This window comes from Camelina sativa, chromosome 11 (genome assembly GCF_000633955.1).
Source record: "Camelina sativa cultivar DH55 chromosome 11, Cs, whole genome shotgun sequence".
In the NCBI taxonomy this organism is placed as follows: Eukaryota; Viridiplantae; Streptophyta; class Magnoliopsida; order Brassicales; family Brassicaceae; genus Camelina; species Camelina sativa.
Genome location: NC_025695.1, coordinates 36,002,059 through 36,017,209, shown reverse-complemented (window position 1 = coordinate 36,017,209; position 15,151 = coordinate 36,002,059). Strand labels below are relative to the sequence as shown.

General features: G+C 40.2%; 1 protein-coding gene across 1 annotated transcript; it reads right to left on the bottom strand.

Moving 5' to 3' along the window:
• Window positions 1,466–14,240, bottom strand: LOC109127402. The gene is made up of 8 exons (XM_019232039.1): window positions 14,207–14,240; window positions 13,696–14,033; window positions 13,452–13,579; window positions 4,200–4,721; window positions 2,871–4,106; window positions 2,685–2,771; window positions 2,105–2,201; window positions 1,466–1,702 (listed from the first exon to the last, which is right to left on the bottom strand). Exons 1-8 carry the CDS (start codon window positions 14,238–14,240, stop codon window positions 1,466–1,468), a joined length of 2,679 nt encoding a protein of 892 aa, XP_019087584.1.

Here is a 15,151-nt window from a genome sequence, read left to right as displayed (position 1 = left end):
TCTTAGGAGAGGTTTCTTATTTGATCTTTCTAGTGGAATGGGGGATTCTTACTTATTTGCTATGGTTCTCTTTTCTTCTTATTCTTAAGACATATAAGCATTTTGCTAGACTTCTCTTTTCTTTCTTTCTTTTCTTTAACTAGAACCATCTTTAAACAACCTTATTCTTCCCATTCTTTCACTAGACTTTAAATTTTCTTAAACACATTCCCCTCCTAAAGACTCTAACCTTTTCTTTCTCTTTTTCCTCTTTTCTTTTCATAACAGCCAAGTCCCAAACCCAACAAGTGAACCACCTAGTCCTATCTAGTTTGAAAAATGCAAACTAGAACTACACAAGGCTTTACTCTTGTCAGTTCAAACCTAACACTTTCTACCAAGCTCAATCCCAAAAATAGGCCTCACACACACAAGAATAAACATGGCTTGAAAGAAGGTTTGGTTTAGGGGTAGGGGAACTGATTCTTAATGATGCAATCAGCTACTTGGATCAACAAGAGTGGTAAAAAGGAAGAAGATGATCCAAATATGTATATGGTATCCATGAGTTTAAAGCAATGCACACATTGATAATTGAAAGTCAATATTAGGTTCTTATAAATAGGAAATGGTTTCAAATCTCAACATGCTTCAATTTAGACCAAATGCAATGTAGGAATTCAAGGCTTGGTTCAATCTTATTCTTCTAACCACTCAACTAGCATCAAAGTACTATTAACTTGGGCATTGATCCTAGTCTAGTGAATAAACAAGCTAACAAGGGAATACTCATCATAGATCCCTAATGCAAATACTATACAATCCTACATGAAACATGCTAAACAAGATCCTAATGTGCAGTGCAAACTACATGAACACTCTTTTTTTTTTATAAAGATTTTTGCAAAAATTTTCAAATTTTTAGGGTTTTTCTATGCATTAGATGCTATGCAAGTATTAACATGATGATGCTAAAAATTTGAAATAAGAATCACAAAACACAATGTCAAATGCTATCTCAAACCCTCCCCCAAACTTAAATCACACAGTCCCTGTGTGAAAGAAATTTGATTGAGGATTCAAGATGAAAAACAAAAAACAAAACACAATGTCAAATGCAATGATATCTACAAGTGAAGGTGATAGTGGTACCTTAGGGATTGTGGAAGTAGTTGTCCACATCCATCTGCATGCTGTCATAGGAGTAGTTGGGGTCTTGTTGGTGACTTGGAGGTGGAGATTGGGGCAGCTCGACGATGGGGATCGACCGGGACTCGGTCGAGTACGTGCTCGAGTGGGGGGGTCGAGCTGGACCACGAGTCTTCTTTTCCTCTTCTATCTGGTCTCCCTTGCTTCCCTGATCATGAAAATACCCAAACCAAAATCAAAATACCAAAAACCTTAAACAATATGTACATGGATACCTTAGGGACTTCCTCCCTAGTGAGCTTGTTTAAAGTCACTAAGCTTGACTTTGGTGTCCTTTTTAGGCTTGTGGAGCATCTTGGAGAAGCATTGTGAACTTCTCAGGTGTTTCCTTTTCTCCCAAATACTTCTTAACTCTCTGACCATTGACTGTGAACTCACTACCATCCTTGTTGAGAAGTGTGACAGCCCCATATGGTAGGATCTCCTTTATCTTAAAAGGGCCTCCCCATCTACTTTTCAACTTCCCAGGGAATAACTTGAGTCTTGAATTGTAAAGCAAAGCTTGGTCTCCAGCCTGTAAGTCTTTGATGAGAATCTTCTTATCATGGAAGGCTTTAGTTCTTTCCTTGTAGATTTTGGAGTTTTCATAAGCTTCCAATCTGATTTCCTCAAGCTCATGCAATTCAAGGCTTCTCTTAGCTTGTGCTGTTTCTAGATCCAAGTTCAAAAGTTTGATTGCCCATAGGGCTTTGTACTCAACTTCAACTGGGAGATGGCAAGACTTGCCATAGACCAGTTGGAATGGGGTTCTTCCTATAGGTGTCTTGAAAGCTGTTCTATAGGCCCAAAGTGTTTCATCAAGTTTACTAGACCAATCCTTTCTTGTTGCTCCTACTATTCTTGATAGAATGGCCTTGATTTGTTTGTTTGACACTTCAACTTGTCCACTTGTTTGGGGGTGGTAGGCTGTAGACACCTTGTGTTTGACTCCATACTTCCTTAGCATTCCTTCAAAGATCTTGTTGATGAAGTGTGTTCCTCCATCACTAATCACAGCTCTTGGAATTCCATACCTTGGGAAGATTATGGTCTTAAAAAGTTTAAGTACCACTTTGTGATCATTAGTAGGGCTGGCAATAGCCTCTACCCACTTGGAGACATAGTCCACTGCCACTAATATGTAGACATTCCCATTTGAAGGAGGATTAAAAGGTCCCATGAAATCAATTCCCCACACATCAAATATCTCAACTTCCAGAATTGGGTTTTGGGGCATTTCATTCCTTCTTGTGATATTTCCCATTCTTTGGCAAGCATCACACTTTGTGATGAACTTGTGAGTGTCTTTGAATAGTGTAGGCCACCATAGACCAGCTTGTAAGACTTTCTGGGCAGTCTTGAAAGTTGCAAAATGGCCTCCATAAGTAGAACCATGACAATGCCCTAGCACTCTTTCAACTTCATTTTCTGATATGCACCTTCTAAACAACCCATCTGATCCCTTTTTGTATAAGTAAGGTTCATCCCAATAATACCCATTGATGTCCTTGAGGAGCTTTTTCTTCTTATAAGGGTCCATATCTGCTGGGACTTCTTCACACACCTTGTAATTGACTATGTCAGCATACCAAGGTAGATCTTCACTTTCAAGTGCCATCCACTCCTCCATCTCATCCTGCTCGATCGTGTGCCCAAACATACTCGATCGAGTGCATGCTCGAGTAGGCGGTCGAGTTGGAGGCCGAGTTGTCCCTATCTGCATCAGCTTCTCCTCAGGCATTGAATCATCGATTGGAATCTCCTCCTCTATCCTCATTCTGGACAAATGATCAGCTACTCCATTCTCTATCCCTTTTTTATCAACTATTTCCATGTCAAACTCTTGGAGAAGCAGAATCCATCTTAACAACCTTGGTTTTGTGTCCTTCTTTGAGTAGATGTGCCTCAAAGCAGCATGATCGGTGTACACAATTACTTTGGACCCTACTAAGTAGCTTTTGAAATTTTCAAAGGCAAAGACCACTGCTAGAAGCTCTTTCTCTGTTGTTGAATATCTTCCTTGAGTTTCATCCAAGGTCCTGCTTGCATAGTGAATAACATGCAGCTTCTTATCTTTCTTCTGTCCCAGAACTGCTCCTACTGCAAAATCTGAAGCATCACACATAATCTCAAATGGAAGATCCCAGTTTGGAGCTTGGACTATTGGGGCTGATATTAGAGCAGCCTTGATCTCCTTGAAAGCCTTCAAACAATCTTCATCAAAGTTGAACTCAGTCTCCTTGCAAAGCAACCTTGTCAATGGCCTAGCTATCTTTGAGAAATCCTTGATGAACCTTCTATAAAATCCAGCATGACCAAGAAAGCTTCTTATGTCCTTGACTGTTTTTGGTGGTTGAAGTTGAACCATGACTTCAATTTTTGCTTTGTCAACCTCAATACCCTTCTCTGAAATCTTATGACCAAGAACTATCCCTTCTTCAACCATGAAGTGACATTTTTCCCAATTTAGGACTAGATTTGTCTCCTCACATCTCTTTAAAACTCTGCATAGATTAGTAAGACAAGAAGAAAAGGAATCTCCATAGACAGAGAAGTCATCCATAAAAACTTCAACCACATCCTCAATAAGATCAGAGAAGATTGACATCATGCACCTTTGAAAGGTAGCTGGAGCATTACATAATCCAAATGGCATCCTCCTATATGCAAAGGTACCATATGGACATGTGAATGTTGTCTTCTCTTGATCATTGGGATGAATAGGAATTTGGAAAAATCCAGAATATCCATCCAAGAAACAGTAATGAGTATGATTGGCTAATCTTTCCAACATTTGATCAATAAATGGAAGAGAAAAATGATCTTTCCTAGTAGCAGAATTAAGCTTCCTATAGTCAATGCACATTCTATGTCCTGTTATGGTTCTAGTGGGAATTAACTCATCACGATCATTCTTTACTACAGTGATTCCTCCTTTTTTAGGGACACAGTGGACTGGTGAGACCCAAGTACTATCAGAAATAGGATAGATCACACCAGCTCCAAGCAATTTTAGAATCTCTTTTTTGACTACTTCCTTTAGGTTGGGATTAAGCCTTCTTTGAGGTTCAATACTAGAGTAGGATTCATTTTCAAGGTGGATTCTATGCATGCAAAGACTAGGTGAAATTCCTTTAATGTCATCCAAAGTATAACCAATAGCTTTTCTAAACTTCCTTAGCTCAACAACTAGCAAATCAAGCTCTTTCCTACTCAAGTTAGCATTTACTATCACAGGATAAGTAGAGTTCTCACCTAAAAAGACGTACCTTAGCCCAGAAGGGAGAGGTTTTAGCTCTACTTTTGGTGCGTTCAGTTCAGACCAGTCGTCTGTGTGGGATTCGGCAGTGCACTCGGTCGAGTAGTGTTGGCGCTCGGCCGAGTGTGTGCTCGAGTGGGTGGTCGAGCTATCCGTATCTGCTGTTTGAACTGCCCAAACTTCCTCTCTTAATGCTGGTAACCCCTCAAAAACCTCTGGATGGTGTGATTCTTCACAGGAGTCCAATATATCTTCATAGGCCTTAGTTTCTTCATGGATAAACCCTTCCTCTCCACTTTTGGTCAAAACAGTTCTAAGGTGATCTTGTTCTGCTAGCTCTTCCATCAATTCTCCTGATAAGTTGTCCAACTCTTCAACCCAAAAGACTTGTCCTCCAATTGTTGGTTTCTTCATAGCCTCTACAATGTCAAATGTCATTTTGAGGTCTTCTCCCAAGTTGAGATCAATCTTCCCTTGTCTCACATCAATTATTGCTCCTGCTGTAGCTAGGAAAGGTCTCCCCAAGATCAAAAGATCTTTTGGTTCTTCATCCATTTCCAAGACTACAAAGTCTGTTGGGACTTCCACTGCTCCAACTCTAACTGGTAGATCTTCCAAAACACCATGTGGTAATCTTATTGATCTATCAGCTAGGATTAGGGAGATGTTGCATGGCTTATACCTTGTAAACCCTAGGCGCTTAGCAACTGATAGAGGCATTAGGCTTACTGAGGCTCCCAAATCACAAAGGCATCTATTGAAGGTTAAGGGCCCTATAGAGCAAGGTAGAGTAAAGGAACCAGGATCTCTTAGCTTTTGAGGGTTCACTTGCTTTTGGATTATGGCACTACACTCATGGCTGAGAATCACCATTCCTTGAACTTCCTTGATCCTTTCCATCACAGCATCTTTCAAGAATTTTTGGTAAGGAGGAATCATCACAAAGGCATCTATTAGAGGCATCCTAAGCTCAATCTCTCTAACTTGTTTGTTAAACAATGCCTTGTACTTTTCAACCATCTGTTTCTTAAATCTTCTTGGGAAAGGTAGTGGAGGCTTCTAAGGAGGAGGAATGAACCAGACTTCTTTTTCTTTGGAGGTGACTGGATTGATTTTCTCCTGAGAATCAGCTCGATCGGGTACTCGACCACCTACTCGGTCGAGTGAGTGGTCGAGTGGTACGTCGAATTCAATGGTGTGTTCATCCTGAGTTTCTTCCTGTTGGAAACCCTCCCCTTCCTGAATTCCACTGTCCTCAGTGTTGGGATGTGCTCCTAGCCGTGTTGGTAAGACTCTTCCACTGCGAAGATTGATAGCATTGGCAAATTCAATAGTTTGTACAATGGCTGTGCCCTTGTGATGGTCATTCTTTGAGGCAGAAGCTTGGTGGTTCTCCATAGTCACAATCCTGGATGTCAGAGTGTCATACTTGGCATGAAGTTCACTGTAAATATCATCTATCCTCTTGTTCAACTCAGCAATCCTGTTTGTTGTCTCAATCTTGCCTTGTGTTTGCCCAATCAACAACTGTTGCATCATTGCTCTTAAGTCTTGGTCCTGGCCTTGGTTAGTCTGAAACCCTGGTTGGGGACACAATTGGGGCTGGAACACTTGGTGTTGTTGCTTGGGGATGTAGTATTGTTGCTGTTTTTGAGGCTGCTGAGGTGGATAGACTTGGTCTTGAGGATTGGCCACATTGGTGCTCCTATAAGAGAGATTGTTGTTTTTGAAACCTCCTTGGTTGTAGCCTTTGAATCCTCCCTGGTTTTGCATGTAGCACAACTCAGCAAATTCAGGCTCCCCCTCTTGAACTGGAGCTTCTTCTTCACCAATGAAGTGAATAGACTTGGACTGGCTGAGGAGTATCTTGTCAAGCTTCTCATTGACCATCTTCAAATCCTTCTTATACTTGTCCTCTTGATCAGTTGAGGAGCTCCTTATGGTCCTATCATAATCCTCATTATAATTGCCATCAGATTGAGCAAGATTCTCAACTAATTCCCATCCTTCTTCCACATTCTTGTTGAGGAAATTTCCATTAGAGGCTGTATCAAGAAGCATTCTTATCTTGGGAAGCACTCCTCTATACAAGGTGCTTAGAAGTGACTCATTGCTGAAGCCATGGTGAGGACACTGAGTCTGGAATCCTTTAAACCTCTCCCAAGCTTCACAAAAGCTCTCATTATTCCTTTGAGCAAACCCAGAAATTTCATTCCTCAACCTAGCAGTCCTTGCATTGGAGAAGAACTTGGCCAGAAAAGCTTTCTTGCATGCATCCCATGTGGTGATAGCTCCAGTAGGAAGAGTCTTCTCCCAAAGGTGAGCTTTGTCTCCAAGAGAAAATGGGAAGAGCCTTAATTTGAATCCATCTTCACTCACTCCATTGATCTTTGTGAGTCCACATATTCTGTCAAACTCATCAAGGTGATCTAGTGGATCCTCCATTGGCAACCCATGAAATTTGTTGGCTTGTATCATTGAGATCAATCCACTCTTGATCTCAAAGTTATTGTTTGCTACTGAAGGTGGCACAATTCCAGCCCTTTGGTTGTGGGTATTGGGTGCATCTCCTGCACCAATGTGCCTTGGTCTTTGTTCATGGATAGCTTGTTGCTCCATGATGTCTTGACCTTGTTGTTGTTGAACTACTCTTCCTTGCTTATGTCTCAAACCCTTTTGTAGCCTGTGGATGTTGTCAATAGGCTGTTGAAGACTATCTTTGCCTTTTGACCTTGTGTGCATCAACAAACTCTACTACAGACTCGAACAGGTACACGGTCGAGCGCAGGCTCGAGTGGGTGGTCGAGTCGACTGGGAAGTAATGGCTAATTGGATCCGGCTTCTGGCTCGATCAAGTGCTCGATCACAGCTCGGTCGAGTGGTGGTCGAGTAGGTGGTCGAGTGGGTACCTGAAACACAAAACAGCCAAGCAAAGGAAGATTCGAGTTCAGTAACTTCATAAGTGTTTAAACGAACTTAATCTTAGACTAATAATGATCCTAAATATCACAAAACACACTCAAATGGGCAACGGCGCCAAATTGAAACTGACTTTCTTTGTGGTGTGGTGAAAGAAAGATGTATGGAATGATGATGTATGGAATGAATAGAAGTCAGGGTGTTTCAATTCCCCTTATGCAGTTGCAGTATAAGAGGTGTCAATCCTATCTGAGTGATTGTGAACAATTAAGATGTGCATATGAGTCTAAGTCAAGCCAATTGTAAAGATTGTTTGTCACTAACAATCCTAAAATGAGATATGAAATGCAGAAAGTAAAAACAACTAGAACAAGATACTAAATGCAAACAGAACAGACAAATTAAAGCTATAATGAAACTAGAACAGAGATAGACACTATGCTAATGAACTAATGCAAGACAAGTAATGAACAGGAAACTACGTGAATGCAATGGAAATGAAACAGGAATGAAACAAGACAATCACAAATCAAAAACACAAGTTCTGGGGATGAACTCGAGCAGCACTCGACCGAGTGTAGGTCGAGTACGTGGTCGAGCTAGACTTAAACGTGAAAACAGAGCAACACAAGAAAAACAGAGCAATGCTAAAACTAATCAAACAACAAGCAAGCAATGATATTTAGACTAAGATTTCAATAAACAAAGAAGGCCTTGAGGAGGGATTCATGGGCTGAGCTAATCATTGTGGTTATCTAACTTGGTCAACAAATCTCAAGCAAACTTTGAGCTGATCTCTAGACATACTATTCTAAGACATGTTTAATCCACTCTCATGGCAAGAAACAATCAAACCTATGCATTTCTAGACTTGTTCTCACAAAGAAAAGAATCTACACAAGCAGGCATTAAGCAATACATCTCAAACCAAACAAGACTTCTAATCTCTTAGCAAGCCTAATGGTAAGCTCTAGATCTAGCCTTATCTATGCTCCTTAGACATTGGTGTGATGCTAAGATGCTTGAAATCAAACCCTACCTTCTCAGATATAGGATCAGCATTAAGATCATCTAGCCTAGAAGAGATCTACAACAATCAAGCTTGACCAAATCAAACAAACCACAAGATCAACCCAGCCTAACCCATCCTCAAGGTCCTAAACAAACTACTCACAAGAACACATGGTGAAATATGTCAAAAACCCAGAAAATAATGAAACTTGCATCATTAGAAAGATGAAACAGAGATCTACAATATTGATGAAGGAATAAAACTCGAAATCTTAATACTTTGAAAGTTATGAAACAAACAAAATATAAGAATCTAGTCTTTCTCTCTCAAACAAGTACAAGATCTAAAAATAAAAAAAAAGTGCAAAAGGAATAATATCTAAAAAAGGTAAAAACTAGGTTTTAGACTCTCTAAAAAGCTGGACTCTTTGGTGGCTGCAGGTACAAGGGCCTTATATAGGAGGTGAGGTGGAAGCCCTAAAAATACAAAAAGTCAAAGTAGTCAACGGCTCGGTCAACTCGACCAGTGCTCGGTCGAGTGGCTGGTCGAGCTGGCTTCTCTCGTGCATTCTCCACTCGGTCGAGTCCTCCTCAGCACACGGTCGAGTGGTGGTCGAGTGGTGCGGTCGAGTTGGACTCCGGACCTTGATTCTACAGCCTTAACTCTCTTGTTTTCTCCTCAGGATTGCTTCACTTCTCCTCAGCATTGCTTCCATGCTCCTTAAGCTCCAAAATCACCTGTTTATGCATGAAAAGATGCAAATGCAATGCAACTATACTCTAATGCATGATTAGTCCTAAAGCTACACAATAATGGCCTAAATGGATAGCAAAAGATGCAAAAGTTGTGAATAAACTAAGGGAAAACAAGGTAAAATATATGAACATCATGGACCTTGGGCAAGGTTAATGACTTGGGAGATAGCTAATCAATCCTAGATGTCTAAGCAAACAATCCTTAGGCTAAGAACACTTATGTAAATCAATTCACTTCCATGATAAAGATCCTATGCTAATCAAGTGATAATCAACAATTTCCAAAGGCAATCACAAGGTAAGCATGCATTAATATCAACTCTAAATACCACTAAGCACCCTAATCATCAATTTCCATTGGCTAGGAATGCAAAGCTCTGGAAAAGTTTGGTTCAGGAATTTCAACAAACACCTTATGGGCATGGAAATCCTAATGTCTAGATTCAAGCTTGATCAAGGCTATCTAGCATTATTAACACTAAACAAGATTGGAAACACATAAATAAACCCCTAGAAATCAAAGATCAATCATCTATCTCCCTAATCTACCAAGCCCAAAGTCCTAAAAGATCAACTCACTCATAGTTATGATCACACAAAGGTAGAGGTTTGATCTTTGTGAAATCATAATTAGAGATTGTAGAATAGGAAAAATAAAAAAGAGATTACTATTAAAACTTCAAATTCAACAACAGATTCAATAAACCCAGAAAAGCAAAACTTAAAATCCCTTAAAATTGCTAAACAAAAGATGATCTCTCCTAATGAGAAGTTAGTGTATTTATAAGAAAATAGGAAACTAAACCGGGACAAACCGGATTGGAATAAAAAAAATCAGAGAAAACCAGAACAAACCGGGTTTTGGTTTCAAAAATAACATTTGATCGACCATTGGTTGATTGCTTGGTCGATCGGTCAAGTATCGGAAGTCTGGTCAAGTCCAGCACAAGTTGATCGACCCTATGATCGACCAAATGGTCGATTATTGAAGTCTGAAGTCCGCTCAAGTCTGGGGATGAGCTGATCGATCACACGATCGACCAAATGGTCGATCGTTTTGTCTTGTGGCTCCAGTCTTCACTCTGGCTGTATATACGTTCACTAAAACAGGTATAACTCTTTACACACACATCCGATTGGCCTGAAATCACCTCCATTGTAAAGCTTACTCAATTGCCAATAAATGTGTTGAAGGACTATGGAGCTAAATCCCAAGGAAATGTCTTCATACGAGTCGATCTTTGAGGGACTGCAGATTGGTTCCGAATCATCAATCATCTTGTGTGCATCCAAATGTGTGTCTTCCATTATATTGCTAAATCTTGACTTATTTGGCTCCAAATCACACTTTCTTTGTACATATCTACTCCAACACCTGAGATACCAAACTTGATGCAAAATACAACCTAAACAACCTAAATGCTCATGAATATGCACAAAACAATGAAGAATTAAGCTTTAAAATCACATAAAAACACAAGATATCAGACACCAACTCTGCGTCGACCGATGCATGCTCGACATTTGAAAAATACCTAATTGCATCGATCGACACCTCCACATGGTATCGATAGATGCTCGTAGGTTTTATCGAGCTGTCCTTGCACTGTCTCGATCGATGCACTACGTGTATCGATCGACCTAGATGTCGAGCATTGTTCTCCTTAAAGGTATCAATCAACCCAGATGTCGAGCATTGTTCTCCTTGTAGCTCCTCACCAGATCTCCGTTCCTACACACATCAAACTCGATCCAAAACCACAAAGGACTCTCACAAGGCCTCAAAGACCACAAAACCACTCCAACAAAACAAGCAATCAACCACATAACACAGAAACACGAAAATCAGAGAATCTCAAGCTAAGATCAGCCATGGTCATGCACTCAACTTTGCAAAAGAAGATTCTGACCGACTAACCACGAAGAACAGCTTCCCTGCTAGCTTCTAACACCTTCCCAACTTCAGATCTCTCAAGAACAGCTAGAAACCTCCCAAAAACTCCTAAGCACGCTCAAGAACACTTTCTCTCTTATTTTCTCTCAAAAACGGCAAAACTCGGCCAAGGATGTCGAAGTATCCTTTTATACTCGACTCCTACTTTTTTCCCAACAAAAAAACGCAAGAAAACAAGCGTTTAACTTAACTCGTGATAACTCTCTATTTTACACTATCTTAGACATCTTTTTATTCATGTTTTGCATTGTATATAGCCTAACTGATATGTATATATTTTACCTTGTTTAACCACTGTTTATTCACATCTTTTACATGTTTTATTAGCTTGTTTTGTTACTTTCATATAGTTTAAGGGCTGTTTGTGCATTAGAGTAGGATTTGCATTGTATTTGCATTGTTTCTTGTTTAAACACGTGAATTGGACTCAAGAAGCATGGAAATAGCATCTGGGATGAGAGGAGTGCAACCATTGAAGCATATAGGAGTGGAATCAAGGAGAAGACCAACAAAGCATGAAGCACTCGACCACCACTACTTGTGCACTCGACCGTGTGCTACTGAAGCACTCGACCGTGTGCTACTGAAGCACTCGACCGTGTGCTACTCAGGGACTTAACCAGAGGGGAGTAGAAGGATGGACCACTCGACCTAGGCCACTCGACCGCTTGTGGTCGAGTACATCGAGCCGAATTTCTATTTTGCCAGCTAGCCAAATCAGGGCTTCCTTCCCTCACTATATATACCCCTTGTACCCCATGGCCGCCAGGAGACCCTCTTTAGGCAAAAAAGTACCTATAGACACCAAAAAAACCTTAGTTCTTACCCCTTAAGGGTTTTTAGCTTTTTAATATCATTTGCCACTTTTATTTACTGTTTTTCTCAGATTTTAATATCTTGTAAGTCTCATAACTTTCTGGGTATTGAGAATCTGAGTTTGCTTCTTTATAATAAGTTGTTGTTCATCATCTCATCTATCTTATCATGCTAGTTTCATCATTTTCTGGTTTTATGTTCATCATCATCATGTTTTGTTCATCTGAGTAGTGAGTTAGGATTTTGGAGATGGATTAGGCTATTTTAAGGCTGCGGTTGTTTAGATTGGTTAAGCTTGATTGTTTACATATCTCTTCTGGGTTAGATGTGCTCTAAGCTGTTCTTATATCTGAGAGGGTAAGCCCATATCTTAAGCTTCCTTGCATCATACCAATGTTTAGGTTGTTAGATAAAGCTAATACTGGAGATTATCATGATTATCCCAAGAGATTGGTTATATAGGGTGATTTTTGACAAGTAATGGTCTGGTCCATAATGCCTGTTTAGTGTGGTTCACCAATGAGAGTTGGGTTAGGATGTTACTTAAACTTGATCACTTCTGTCATGAGAGTGGATTAGTGAGTCATTAAGATTATTGTCTAGAGATAGCTCATATTTGATTGAGCTTTGTTAACCAGTTTAGATTGCCACAGCTTGAACACCAGCCCATGAATCCATCTCTGGAAGCCTTCTTTGTCATTTGATTGTTTATTACCGCATGTTATCTTGTTTCATTGCATTCTGTTCTGTTTAAATTTCTCAAGATTGCATCTTTTACTCGTATTGCTCAACTCGACCAAACCACTCGACCAGACACACGGTCGAGTGCTTGATCGAGCACCTTCAGGTTCTTTTATTTACTTTCTGTTTCATTTAGTCTACTTTCTGCACCTCTATAGTTTTGTTTCATTGCATTTGTTTAGTTCTTGCACTTGTTTAATTAACATTCAGCACTATTCTACTTTCTGCATTTACATTTCTGTCATTAGGATTGTTAGTATAAAAACCATTTTCATATTTGGCTTAACTTGAGTCACTGTTACATCTTGATTGCATGCAACACACACTTTATGGATTGACATCCTTTATGCTACAACTACATAAGGGTATTTAAACACCCTGCATATCTTCTGATCATCCATACTTATGTCTGTTTGTTTGAACTTGCATCATTCATTGCATAAGAACACAACAGAAGATAACAAGTGTTTCAATTAGCGCTGTTGCCATTAGTGTGTTTATTTGTGTTATTTGAGATTAACAAAGATTCAAGATTAAGTTCTATTACTAATTTTTCACCACTGTCAAGTTCTTATTTTGGTTGGTTGTTTTGAGTTTCAGGTATCTACTCGAGCTACCACTCGATCGTGTGCCTTTCAATTCAGTGATCGAGTACCAACACCGAGTTTCAGTCAGTCGACCAGTAGCTCGAGCCAGCAGTCGATCGTGTGTCAATCCGAGCAGGTGATCGAGTTGGTTGATGCAGACAAGATCCAAAGGAAATCAGAACCTAGAGAAGTACATTGAGCATATAAACCGCCTACCAAGGGACTTGAGGCAGCATAAAACCAGGATCCTTCAAGAACATGAAGAACAGTTGCTGATGGATCCACCAATGCACCGGAATCAAAGGCTAAGACAGATTGGAGCAGGAGATGCTCCCAATACACATACACAAAGAGCTGGAATAGTACCTCCTGCAGTTGCCAACAATAATTTCAAAATTAAAAGTGGGCTAATCACTATGATACATTCCAAGAAATTCCATGGATTGCCAATGGAGGATCCATTGGATCATTTGCATGAATTTGACAGTCTGAAACCCTGCTGGGGAACACATTTGACCCTGGTAACCTTGGTTCTGTTGTGTAGGCACATAATTGTGCTGCTGTTGTGCTTGTTGTGGTGGATAGACTTGGTCTTGTGGGTTTGCCACATTTGTACTCCTATAAGACAGATTGTTTGGCTTGAACTGGTTGTAGGACTTGAAACCACCTTGGTTCTGCACATAACACAGCCCAGCTACTTCATTCTCCCCATCTTGAATTGTTGTATCTTCCTCACCAAGATAGTGAATGTTCTTCTGTTGACTAAGCAGAATCTTGTCTAACTTGTCATTAACAATCTTTAAGTCCTTCTTATACTTCTCATCTGGCGCAAAATCAACAAACCTTACTGTTCTATCATAGTCCTCATTGTAGTTCCCATCAGATTGAGCCAAGTTCTCCACTAGTTCCCAGCCTTCATCTACATGCTTGTTGAGGAAGTTTCCATTTGATAATGTGTCTAACAACATCCTTATCTTGGGCAGAACTCCTCTGTACAGTGTGCTGAGCAGTGACTCATTACTGAACCCATGGTGTGGACACTGTGTTTGGTAGCCCTAGAACCTCTCCCAAGCCTCACAAAAGTTCTCATTGTTCTTCTGTGCAAAGCCTGCAATCTCATTCCTCAATCTGGTTGTTCTGGCATTTGAGAAGAATTTAGCCAAGAAAGCCTTCTTACATCCATCCCATGTAGTTATAGAACCTGTTGGAAGTGTCTTCTCTCATAGATGAGCTTTGTCTCCTAGAAAGAATGGAAACAACCCGAGCTTGAAGCTATCCTCACTCACACCATTGATTTTTGTGAGGCCACAAAGCCTGTCAAATTCATCTAGATGATCCAAAGGATCCTCCATTGGCAATCCATGGAATTTATTGGACTGTATCATAGTGATTAGCCCACTTTTTATTTCGAAATTGTTGTTGGCAACTACATGAGGTACTATGCCTTGGCCTTTGATTTTGGTGCATTGGTGGATCCATCAGCAACTGGTCTTCCTGTTCTTGAAGGATCCTGGTTTTCTGCTGCCTCAAGTCCCTTGGTTGGCGGTTTATATGATCAATGTACTTATGTAGGTTCTGGTTTCCTTTAGAGCTTGTTTGCATCAACCAACTTGATTACCTGCTCGGACTGACACACGATCTAGTGCTGGCTCGAGCTGCTGGTCGACTGACTTTAACTCGGTGTCTGTACTCGATCACTAGGTTGAAAGGCTTACGATCGAGTGCTTGCTCGAGTGGATACCTGAAACTCAAAACAACCACCCAAAACAAGAACTTGGCAGTGGTGAACAATTGTTAATCTCAAATGACACAAATAAACACACTAATGGCAACGACGCCAATTGAAACACGTAGTTTTTTTGAGGTCTCTATCTTAACTTATGCAATGAATGAATGATGCAATCAAAGACATAAGCAGAGATGATCAGAATGGGATGCAGG

What these genes read in the sequence shown, in the direction of transcription:
- LOC109127402 (XM_019232039.1), bottom strand. Translation starts at nt 14,240, where the DNA reads ATGGGTTCAGTAATGAGTCACTGCTCAGCACACT. An exon ending in CCCCAGCAGGGTTTCAGACT is followed by an intron (nt 13,580 to 13,695) that starts GTCAAATTCATG and finishes TGGCAACTGCAG; the next exon opens with GAGGTACTATTCCAGCTCTT. An exon ending in AATCCCAACCTAAAGGAAGT is followed by an intron (nt 4,107 to 4,199) that starts AGTCAAAAAAGA and finishes CTGTGTCCCTAA; the next exon opens with AAAAGGAGGAATCACTGTAG.